Genomic DNA, 12,477 nt, shown 5'->3' with positions numbered 1-12,477 from the left:
AGCTGTCAATCATCGTTAAACGTTACATAAAGCCTCGTTTTTAATCTTGTATAGCTAATGAAAACAAAACTTTTCAGTAAAAGACTTGGATACAAGACAGCCAAATGATATCTTCAAATTATCACAACAATCTGACATGAGAAACATTTCTACAAGGTGTAATAATTTTTTAAAGTTTGACCACAGCCCATCTGGAATGGCTGGAAAGCCGGATTTTTAAACCTATACTGCAGCCAGTCACCAGGGGGAGCAGTTTTTGTGGAGACCTCACTTAGAGCCGAGCAAGCAGACGTTCGTTTTTTTTTACAGTCTATGATTCTGACCATTTATCGTGGAGTCATATGCACATATGGTGAAAACAGCCCTATCTCACAATGCTAAAGAATCCTTTAAAAAATTCCAGGGTCCAGATGGTGAACCAGATCACCTTGAAAATTTAATCCCTTTTTCCTTAACCCTTTTTTAACATTTCCTAAAAATTTCATGAAGATCCCTTTGTAACTTTTGAGTTGTGTTGTCCACTGACAAACTCTCCCATGGACAAAACCTCCTTGGCGGGGGTAAAAATCAGCAATTTGAAGAACAATAATGTTGATTTATATTCAAGGATAGTAAAAGTTCACTGTGGCCATGATTGTGTTCTGTTTTTGTTAAGTGTAATTCAAAAATTTTTTTCTATCTTTTGTATGACTTGCCAAAGAAGGCCAGATGACGGCTTCATTGCTGTGTAACCACAGTTTTGAAATAACTCTATCCAATTTGCACTTGACTTTCCATTGGCTCACATGATATACCCATTCAGATTATCTCCAATGTCGACAGAGATGAAAGACTTTCAAGGCAAAACCTCCAAAGCCTCTGACTCAGAGAAAAAAAAAAATCTAATTTTTGCTCCAAATCCTGGTGATCAATCTTCCCTGCTGCCCGTCTGTCTGTTATCTTCTCCCATTTGTCTGGGGTCTATTTTGCCCCATCCATCCACAGACCGGCCTATAAAGCCGACTTTCTGACTGGCTCATCGCACAACAGCCGGGCTGGCTCTGTCTAGCCCGGGGTCAGCTCAGGGAATGAGATGGCGTTGCAAAGATAGTGGAAAAATGTCACCCAGGAATGAAATATTGATGGACAGAAAGGCCTTGCCTCTTTCACTTGCCCCCGGGCGTGGACTGAGAGTCACACAGTTGATGGGCAACGAGCAGGAAAGCCAAAACAAACACAGTAATCCGCGCACAGAAAATGGAAACAACACAGTTCTGTCCACTCGGAGGTATCGTTATCTTCCCCCTCTCACTAAGAAGACCACAATCAGATTCTCCTGCACTTCACTTGATGTGGCTCATTTCCAGCCAGAGCTTTTCAGGATTAACCATGATCCGTTTCTGGCAAATAGGGAATCAACACAATGTAAATAAAGAGATGGAAAATGCATCAAAACATCTAAATTTGCATAAATACATGCAAAGTTAAAGCTGGGGTGAGGGCTGGCAGTCTGTTTAAACCTGAACTGTCTGCAGGTGTCTTTAGTGAGCGTCAATAACAAAGAAAAGACAGCAGAGAGACGTGTCAGCACTCTGCTGCTCAACAGAAGCAGAGCGGTTGTTTGTTTCTGCGAGGCACGCTCATCCAGATGTCATTCATGTCAGGTTAGAGTCGAGCTGTGTTTTGTATAAACGAATGTACAGAGGCGGGGAGGAGGGCCTGATTTTGTCATCTGGTGCAAAAGGCAAGCGAGAAAACATGGCAAAAAATAAATAAATAGTAATGCAGCATACGGCTCATTACTACCAATTTTGGTGATTGACTCGGGATCAAACAGGAATCCTTCATCGTAGGAGCAGACTGCTCCTCAAGGCAAACAACCATTAATACTGGGGAAAACATGAGACATTTATTCAGATACATTCAGTGTATGGCATGCACTGATATCCATTAATCTACTGGATATATGTTCAGGGAAGTTTCATATTCTATACCCCTGACAACTTTCCAGACACAACCCTCATAACTCATCACAGCAAAGTTCAGACAACTGGCAGCAACACTAACTCTGATAAGGACTGACAAACAACATGTTCAAAATAACGCTTGTGTGATATAGTGGGGTAACACTTTACTTTAGAGGTCCACAAATTTCAGTGCACCTAGGTAATAGCAATTAGACAATTTTTTGCTTATTTCTTTGAAATTATCCCTGAAATTTCATGAGAATTTGGTGAAAATTAGTACATAACTTCTGGCCAGATTCTGCTTTGCAGTGTGCCTGTACTCGCACTGTCTATCACAATCAGGTAAGGCCAATTTACAACCCCACTCTTGGTGAATATCACATCTGAAGCCTTCAGTTGTATCATGTAAAACATTAAAGGCCTGATCCTAAAGGTTTATCATTTTGCATGTGATCTCAATTATGCATATCAACAAACTCCATACTAAACAACTGGGTGAAAGTAACTAGCAAATAGCTATCAACTGCTTATTGGGAAATTGACACTTAACATTTCTAAGGTAATTTTCAGAAGAAAAAAATGAACCTTACATCTGTATTCAAGATCGAAGCAGCTATTTATCACCTGCTTCTCTGGAAATAGCAGAAACGTTGGGAAACTTCTGAAAACATTTTGTGGTGGGTTGTGATTTAATTTCAAATTATTTGCTAACCGTCACCTTCTTACCTTGCAATTTGGAGTAAATTTCAAAGAAACTGGGAAAAAAGTAACCTACCAATTGTGACTTGGGACCATAAATTTGGGCATTATTTTAAAGCTCTGTGCTAACTTTAAAGAAATAAGAAGAAACTTTGTCTAATTATTACCTAAGTGTGATGAAATTTGCCGTCCTCTAAAGTAAAGTGTTACCAAAGAATGTTATCTGAAATTTTCTGATGCTTTCTCTTTTCAAAGCCAAAGTGTTACAGGTAACATGAATACATTCACAAACTGCTGTATCCTGAATGCAACTTTTCTCCACATCGAGCAACAAAAAAAAACACCGATAGTCATATCTCACAAAGGAACACATGAGCACATATGATTCAGTACAGTGCAGATATGTGTTATTTTCAGCGTTCAAATGTCATTTATATTCGTCGCTGATTTATTCCCATACATCAGGCAGATTCAACACTAAACCTCTGAATCGCAGCAGGTACAGTGGATTACTCACCGTTAATCCATTTGGCCTCCGGGTCGTGCACTTTGAACTCCGGTTTGAACAGATCCTCCACTGTCAATTTGGTGTCGCTCCCAGCCTGGTTGTCAGCTGCAAAAAGAAACCATCAAATTTCAGCACATAAAAGTTCTCTCAAGTTAAATGTAACGACAATAAAGGTGCGATGTTCCCCAACATCCAGAAATCCAATGTGCTTTTTATGGTGCACACAGTTCTGACATCACTTCTATTACTGACTTACTTTCACAAGTAGCAGTGAGATATTTTCCCAACTTAAAACAGTTATCCTGTAAAGCCTGTGACACTGGGCTTTGAAGCATCCTGAGATATATTACCACTTCTTTGCATGCGTTAAAAACTAAGCTGTCAGGGCGCAGATAGTGAGAGCGCAGTTACTAAGACAAGGTATGTGTTACTGACAAAACAGCCTAATGTTACATCAGCCAAATGGTCTGATAACAAAGAAGCTGGCCAATTCTAAATTAGCAGCTCCTGTAGCTCTTTTTCAGCTTTCTCTAAGACCAAATGGGACAGCTTTTGCTCCCCAAACACATAGCTTAGCCTTGGCTGCCCCTGCCCCTCCCACTGAGTCACTGTTTTTCCTTTCTTGCATCACTTTTAGTCGGTAGTGACCCCTGAAGACTGTGAACACCCACAAGAGCTAGAGATGCCCTGACTTGCTTATTTAGCCATCACAGATTGGACCTTGTCAGAGTTGCTCACCTGCTTCTAACATAACCCACCCACTGGCATCCAAAAGATACTCTGTGTTAGTCAGCACTTTACCCATCAGCAATCAGAGCTCAGGGGTGAATTTTTTCAAAAGGCCTAATTACTGAAGTGGATAACATTACAGGTTTTGCAGATCAAAGTCAGGAAATAATAACTAGATTTTTAAATCAGGTGGCTTGAAATGCAACTTTTAATCTCCCCCCTCTTTATGGCCAAAATGTTACCCATGAAGCTTTATTACAGAGGTCTTAAAAATGACTTCTGTCCTAGTTATAAATCCCTTTATCCCTCCTTAAAATGATGTGTCCATCTGTTCAGCAGACGGCTCGATGACAGTCTGTGAAATCCAAATTTACACAAAAGCACTTAAACATAAAGAACAAGATGCACGCTCAACAATGTTGATTGTGAGAATGACATCTCATATGTTCATTAAGATGATCATTAGCAGACCAGAAAATCCTCAAGCTGCTCCAGCGTTGCCCCTGGATATGTTTCATTTTTAATTATGAAATGCTATGGCTTCTGCAGACAGACAGCCGGCCAGTTGTGAGCTCCTTCTGAATGGGACAGCTGCTGATTGTGAGCACAAACCCAGGGCCAAGCTATTTTGAATGTCAGCCATATTGGCTTTCCTTGATAACTCCACACAGCGTGTTTGTTTATGGAGGCAATGAAAGTCTAACCAACCGTAGAAAATCCCCCAGAGACAGAGAGACAGAGAGAGTTTCATGGGCAGTGAGAGGTGATGATTATAGATGAGTAAATGAAAGATTTTTCTTTACCTAATTTAACAGCAGGTATATAATATACTGTTTAATTCAAATACAATAATGCTTAACTATCTGTAAAGACACTGCTTACAGTGCGATCATTTCACCACAGCTGAGGCATCACATGCAGGAAAGACAATGAAGGAGGGAGAAGGTCATCTTTCTCATATTGAGCTCTGACCCAGGGGCAACATCCAGTTCAGAAAAAATGAAGCCTATGAGGAAGTGCAAAAAGCAGCAGTTTATCGAGTATCTGCTTGAAGCTGGCTGCAGAAAAAGTGGAAAACACAAACCAAGCAGCAACCTCAGGTTGAATATAAGACAATGCAGAGGTGCTAAAACCTGCTGTTTCTTGAGTGTCTACTTGAGGCTGGCTCTAGAAGTACCATAAGTCACATACACACTAAGCCTGTCTGGGGGTTGATTTTTTTCTAACTCAGCAGTTTAGGGGCTGTTTACATGACAACAGTTTTAAGATGTATTGCAAAAGTTTTGTTGCGTTTTGTCCTCGCATTTACAAGGAAACAGCGTTTCAGCTGACCTAGAACGCAAACTTTTGAGAACAGCCTCCAGTGTGGAAATTTTCTGAAACGCTGCCGACACCATTGCGGTGTAAACAGTAAGCAAGCAATTTCACTGGAAACGCTGATGTCACACTCCGCTTCGCACAAGCACATACAACAGGACAACAGTACCGTCGTTACGATCATCGCAGACTACCCTGTTGTGCTTGTGCTGCTCAATCTGCTCAATCTGCTAACTGTCTTTATACAAAATGTGCATCTGTTGCTCCACTTCTGCACTTGGTATTCACCAATACACCAGATAATTAGCATAGCACCACCTACAGGCCTCGCATGCTTACTACAGGGTTTTCAGTCCCTCAGCATTCCTATGTGAACAGATTTTTTTCACAGCATTTTTACTGAGTTTTAGCATTTTCAGATGAAACATTATTGTGTAAACGAGGCCTTAGAGCAGTGGTTCTTAACCTTGTTGGAGTTACCAAACCCCACCAGTTTTATATGCGCAATTACCAAACCCTTCATTAGTGAAAAATATAAAATTAATTTATTCAAATTCAAGGCATAGGTATATGATTTTTGACTTGTGCACAAGAAGAACCGTGCATGAAAATCACCTTGTTCCAAGAACACATCCAACGCAGTGCATGAACTCATAACAAATTACGTACCCGGAAATCAGTGTGACTTCTGCTGTTGCCTTTGAGAGACCAGTTCGAATATGTGTGGCTTTACCTTGGCAAGTGCCACTTCCTTGAGTTTTGCTGGTGCGAGCCTAGAGTTGCTTAACTAGGCATTGCAAATCATGCAGATAGGAGGCTGATACATGTGAATCCATGTCGTACATATTCATCCGACCCCTTTCTTTTTTTGATTGACATAGTAAGTATGGATTAAAATATGGCCAAGCAGGGCATTTCATTACAAATTGACACAGTGAGTCGGGTGTGCCTTGGAGTGGAGGTCAACTCACTGAACCCCTAGGGTTTGATCGAACCCAGGTTAAGAACCACTGTCTTAGAGGACATTAAGACTGTGAGCTTATCCAATCAGAGGCACAGCTCCCTAAAGCTGTACTCTAAGCCCCCTTCACTTCCAATATGGCCGCTATAGCTGATATGCTTCAAAAGTCTGTTTCAGAAACAAACAGGAGAAGTCTTGGGAGACTAGGTCAATTATGCAGTCTGTGCAACATAATCACCAAGCCCCCAAGACTTTTACAGCAGTAAAGATCCTATTTGAGGCCTGGTTCAAAAACCTGTTTGGGTCTGAATGGCTTATTTTACTGTCAGTACACACTGTATTGGGGTTCATACTTTTTTCCAACTTAGCTGTTTAAAGATATTAAGATCACAAGTTGGTTCAATCAGAAGGGCAACTTAGCTAAAGTGACTGATGGGTGCCCTGTAGCTGTTGTGTCTCATTATTCTGCATCAGAATCAGACGGGTGACATAGCAGAAACCACATCCATATTTTATAGAGTCCATAACTCTGACATTGTCATTATGCTGTTTGATGCTGATCAGCTAAGAAATGAGCAGATTATTCACCCAAAGTCCAAAACAGTAGATATAAGGGTTGTAATATCAGAAGAATATACTCAAAGGTGCTGACTTCTGGGGATATTATACTCAACATACTTTCCACATCTCTACTTGTCCCTTATGTAATCTCCTCCTGCTGTCCTTGAGCAGTCCAACATAACACTCAGTCAGAGGAGCCGCCGTGGAAATGTTGCAAAAAAGCTGTTTCTTCAGTGTGCTGTCAATATTCTTGTCTGACACCTTCCCACTCAGAGGCATTAAAGGCATTAAAATTAAGATATAAAACCAGTCAGAGTTGTCGCTGATGGTCCTGTTTGCTTTTGGAGGCATTAGAGAAGCTTCACTGTAAATGTCAGTCTGTTTCATAACACTTAAAAACCCTTTCAGGAGCTTTATGCCGTGCAAAGCTTTATTTGCACGACACGCAGTTGACACCGCACATTCAGTTGTTCTTGATGTAGAATAATAAGAGAGTTTTTGAAGACGCCAAAACAAGCAGCCAACTGAGCTTTTTTCAGACAAAAAAAAAGAGGTTAACACAGAAGCTTTAGGACAAGAGAGGAACAATCCCAGCAGCCTGTTACCTGGTGTGAGGAGGATGACAGACATGGTGATGAGGGAGCAGACCACCAGGATGACCAGCAGAGCGATAGCAATCCCTTTCCAGTTTCTCTGAGGAGGACTTACCCCACCCAGGTCCTGCAGGGAGACAGAGAAGGAGAAAAACAAAATTCAGGGAGGAACTGAGAGAAATATTCTACTGTGGTGCATTTATATGACAAGAAAACCACATTGCAAAAGGTTATGCCATTCATTGTATGATACTAATCGATGAAAGTTTTGCAAAAATGATGGATTTTTCTAATCTCAGGTACAAAAAGAGTAAAATCTTCAGATATTGCAGGCTCTTATCAGAGATTGATTTCAATGGGATAAAGAGAACACAGATGCATGAGAGGCATCTGCATTCAGGTGATAACACATTCTACACACTGCATATTGCACTGCTGCTCACCGCACCTACAAACATAGGTCACATTGAGGCTGTGTATTTTCATTCCAATCCCCTGCACGTTGAAGGATTTGCAATGAAGAGCTTTGCGTGAGTCACACTGTAAGCCCGCGAAATGAAACTTGCTGTTTCTGATTTGTGTTTCACCGCTGAAAGAATGGGGGAGTATTTGCATGGTTCAATCCCTGCTTGGCCAACCTTTCTCTTCAATCACAACGGCTGACCTTTGAAAACACACTTTCTGTGGCCCCGAGGAGTCTCACTTTCTGCAGCTGTGTTGGATGTTGTGTGTTGTGGCCCTCTGACAGAGCGGTTACTGCATCCTTAGACAGATAAGGAATACAGCAGGCATTGGGTTTCAAGGGCTCTGCCAGTCAAACCAGCAGTGGAAAAGCTTCGTTTGAGCCTTCTGAGTGACCATAGAGTATAGAGTGTGATTTTATCTGTAGTGAAATAGCTATCCAAGAGACTTTGTGAAGCTTTGGCCTTCAACTCCATCGCTGAGTCTTGGTATTAGAGCATCTTACACTTAGTCCTCCACCATGTCTGCTCTTTCTGATAAGGTGAATTAAGCCTCTCCCCAATGAATTTCTTCTTACTGCAGATCCTCCTGGCCTCAATTACCCACAACACCCTGCAGCTGATAAGCAGTTTTTACCAACGCTACTTGCTACTACACCTGGATTGGCTGCAAGGGCTGGGTAAACAAAATGACTGACAACTAGAGCCTGGTTGTGTTTTCACAAATGAGCTGTCTTAGTTGCATGTTTCTAAAAGAAATCATTGGTCTACGTGGCTGACAAAAGCTGAGTTCATGGATGTCAGAGGAAATGAAAACTTGTAATAAAGATTTTTTCATTATTATTATTTGACTTAAAATGTGCATGTCTCTTTAAGGAACCGTGCAGACATCTCTCAAGTTTTAATATGGCACAAAAATGAGGTTAGAGATCAGACACATTGGAGGTTAGCCCATAACTACATCATCAATTAGCCTCCACAGAGCAGGCCAATCAGAAGTTAGGGGGTTTGTAAAGCAGGGAGGCTTAAAGAGACAGCAGCTAAAACAAAGCATTTTAGATGAAGGCGGGGATAAGTTTTTTGAAAAGCCAGTGAGAGAAAAAAAGGAATTTGTTTTGCTGTAAATCATGTAAAGCTGTTACAGTTGTACAGGAAGCTAATCATAAAGCCAAGAAAAGCACAATAACCCCTCTTTAAGGTCTCTAGAAGCTTTGTTGGCTGTTGCCATGCTACAAGGTCATCATTGTTAAATTACTTATAAATCATCCTGGTTTATCACCACAATCTACCCAACCTAAAGGTTCCACAAAGGAGGAGTCATAATTTGAGGTATGGAGCCACTGTCAGGCTTAAACCATCTCACAGGCTGGGAGTGAGAATGGGCTGTAAGTTGTGACAGAAATGTCAGATAAACTGAGTGATGAGGCAATTATGAAGGGAGCACCTGCAGTTATTTGTCTCAGACAACAAATAATCAGTCACAGAGGGCGTACGCAGCAACAGTTTAAACCAAATCAATCTTCATGAAGAGAGTAGCCAAAACATTCCACATCAGAGTCCAGAGAGCACCTGTAACTGTGACCTCAGACACACATTACAGGTCTGCAGTGTTACGTTTCTCACTCCCCACGCTTGACTCATCTATTAACAGGACTTGGCTCGCTGTGTGCTTCATTAATACCGCAAAACGCTGACGTGTCCTTGGAAAGCGACAGCTCCCCTAAATTGTTCTTGTGCATCCATGCATGACACTCTTTCCCCTTCTTTTCCACTTCCTCTCCTCCTCGTGTTCTCTCCTGAATTTCCCATTAACCCTTGTTTTAATCATCATCCTGTATTTATTAACCCGGTCATGAGGAGTGATGAAGCCTCAGAGAGGATACTGACCTGCTGAGTCTCTCCATTACTATTATCAGGATTGGGGGAGCATATAGCTTCACCAGAGGAAATAAACTTTTCAAGAAATCCACACAAAAAAAGGAACAGCAGTGACCTTCACAGGTTTCTTCAGAGAACGAAAGTTAGAGTTCTTTCTGAGAAAATGTTTCAAACATTGTAACCATTTTTTGGAGGAACAAGCCACAGCGACCCAATCCAAAATATGTCCAGGATAAATGTGCACAAACAAAAGAAAATTCTGCATCATCTTTCATCTTTTGTACCAGCTAACATGCCTAAGAGACATATTTGACAAATATATTACAACTGTGTTGGGCTTACTCATCTAGAATGAAGTAAAGGCATCTGTTCATGTCTCTTTTTCAGCATGATGTCACTGCACAACTGTAACAAGCTCTGTTTCTGCGTCTGGTGCCCGTCCAAGATCCAACAGTGTTTTTGGACTTTCAAAGTCAAACACGTTTTGAATCTGACTTCAAATCTTTTGTTTGGAAACTAACCATCAAAGGATCGATGGGTCAGCTCTTTCATTTGTGTGATAGTGACACAGTGACAGCGTTTTTCTCTGAGTGTAGAAAACAGTAGGAAAGATATGGTGGCTTGGCTTTGTTTGTTTGAGCTCATGGCTTCAGACTTTTGAAAAACAGTTACATGTTTCAAGTTACAGTAAACATTGTGGTGATGTCCCTTTACAATGAAAAAATAACCAGATATGACAGTGTGAGGAGACAATCAGAAGCAAACAAATCGGCGAGGGGAGACTTCTGGTAAAGGAACGCATGTATTTCGTGCAAACATTCTGGAAACTAACTTGGCAACCCATAAAAAATCTCTGGTGACCCACCTTGGGTCAGAACCCAGACTTTGGGAATGACTGCTTTAGAGGATAAATAAAAGGCTTGTGCGTCACAAACCTTCAAACTGGTTTAATCAAATCTTTTTATCTCTATCCCTTGTCCTTCCCTTCTGCTTTTCCTGCCATCAACCCATTTATGTTCGAAAAGTCTTATTTACTTCTCATAACGGTGCAAGTGTGCTCTACTCAGGGACACAGAGTTATAAATAAACTTTGCAGCAGGCTGGACAATAAAAACAAGAAAGGCTGTACCTTCATTTTTCACTGCCTGGAAGTAAAAGTACAAGGCTGACAGCCCGTTTCTGTAGAAGTATCTCTTCATCTACCAACGCCACTCTACCACACATTTTTATATTAAGAATACCTTCAGGAAAACTTGTAGGAGTCTGACAGTCATTGTGCTGGATTCAGATGGTTTTCCATTTATAAACTTATGTCAGTGATGTGGGGGATGGATAACAAGTCAACATTTCACTGTATTTACAACAAATGCTGTACACCTGGGTCTTTTCTGAGCTGCGCAGGGCGGTTTTGCACATGTCTAAGTATCAAAGTAAAATGACAGGTTAACAGAGTGGGTGAAAAATAATCATCTGTGCTGACAGTAGACCCACTGCAAGGGGAGATTAGTTTGACTGACAGAGTGAAAAACCTGGATTTCCAACCCTGAGAGCAACAAATAAGACAGGTTTTCAGACTTAAAGTTAAAGATGAAAAGGTAAAGTAAATAAAAGTTTGAAGGAAAGGTGGAAGTGAATTAACCTTTCTCAAAGATGTCTTTCGTAACTGGAGAATGTTTAAAGCCTTCAAACAACATTAGAAGACTGAATACCTTCACTAATAAAGACAGCCACACTGTTCTGTTCTGTTCATATTCACACACTTTGACAAAACACCAAATAAAGGAGGTATACAAAAAAAAAAAAACCTTTGGGTCGGCCACGTCTAAAGAAATGCAAAGAACATGACATCCTAAATGCATAGTGTTTTACTGCTGCAGACATTTCAGTCAGGAAAATGTATCATAAACTTTATCATGTATTGCCAAATGGAAAAACAGTTATACTTAGGGTTAAAGGCTTTGCTTTTTAAGGTGAGTTAGCCGAGGAGCCTGCACAGGCTTTCCAGGAAGCGCATTGCAAAAAATCCCCAGATTGGTGAATTCACAGACATTGACTGTTTCCCAAACCGCCTACTACATACAACCATAAACTGTATGAAACATCGATGTGGCCTCTGCAACATCACCAGTCTGTTTCTGACACTTAAAATGAAGCAAATCCATGGACGCAGCCACATTCGTTATGACACCGGCTGTGAGTTTCATTTCGAACAGCTGCAGTCACGTGACCTGAGCAGTGCCTCTGATTGGAAAATAAAATGATCCCAATAACTTCTTAACCACAGAGCTAGAAAAAGTTTCACTCACAGCAACTCAAGTTTTAGACCCAAGCTGTTTTTTGAACCAGGCTGTACAAATGCTTTTTAATGCTGTAAAAGTCTGTTATTATGGCTGGGTGTGTACGTGACTTCCGGTCTTTCTGCAGCCAGCCACAAGTGGATTCTCGTTGAACAGCTACTTTAAGCACTTCCGCACAGGCTTCATTTATACCACCCAGATGTTGCCCCTTGCATACTATGTGTGAATGTAGTATGTAGCACTGCAAACTGCATACAGCTTTTGCATGTAGTATGTAGTATGACTGTTCTGTTGGGTGTGTTTTGAAGTATACCACTTTGTTTTTTAGTTTCAGAAGGCAGAGCTACAGCTGATGATTTATTTTTTTATTATTATTTTTATTTTACCTTTATTAAAATGTAAAAAACAAACTATGGGTAGATTGTGACATTTTAGTTATTTGGTCAATCCTATCTCAACAAATTCATCATATTTGATTTTTAACCTTACACCAAAAGTTGTATCTTTTATCTGAAAAAATCTAGAAG

General features: G+C 40.7%; 1 protein-coding gene across 2 annotated transcripts in view; it reads right to left on the bottom strand.

Annotated features, from left to right (window-relative positions):
- dpp10 (dipeptidyl peptidase like 10) overlaps positions 1-12,477 on the bottom strand; it is a 192,789-nt gene that overhangs the window by 60,588 nt on the left and 119,724 nt on the right. For both annotated transcript variants that reach the window (XM_074694448.1, XM_074694449.1), the window contains exons 2-3: positions 7,327-7,441; positions 3,163-3,258 (exon numbers count right to left, since the gene is read on the bottom strand). In XM_074694448.1, coding sequence (XP_074550549.1) covers positions 3,163-3,258; positions 7,327-7,441 — 211 coding nt within the window. The remainder of the gene's footprint in view (positions 1-3,162; positions 3,259-7,326; positions 7,442-12,477) is intronic.

The sequence above is a fragment of the Halichoeres trimaculatus genome, unplaced genomic scaffold, assembly GCF_033239565.1.
Source record: "Halichoeres trimaculatus isolate MK-OKI-2021-1 unplaced genomic scaffold, fHalTri1.1 fHalTri1_scaffold_19, whole genome shotgun sequence".
Lineage (NCBI taxonomy): Eukaryota > Metazoa > Chordata > Actinopteri > Labriformes > Labridae > Halichoeres > Halichoeres trimaculatus.
Note: the sequence above shows the minus strand (reverse complement) of the source record. Positions and strands in the feature narration are given on the sequence as shown.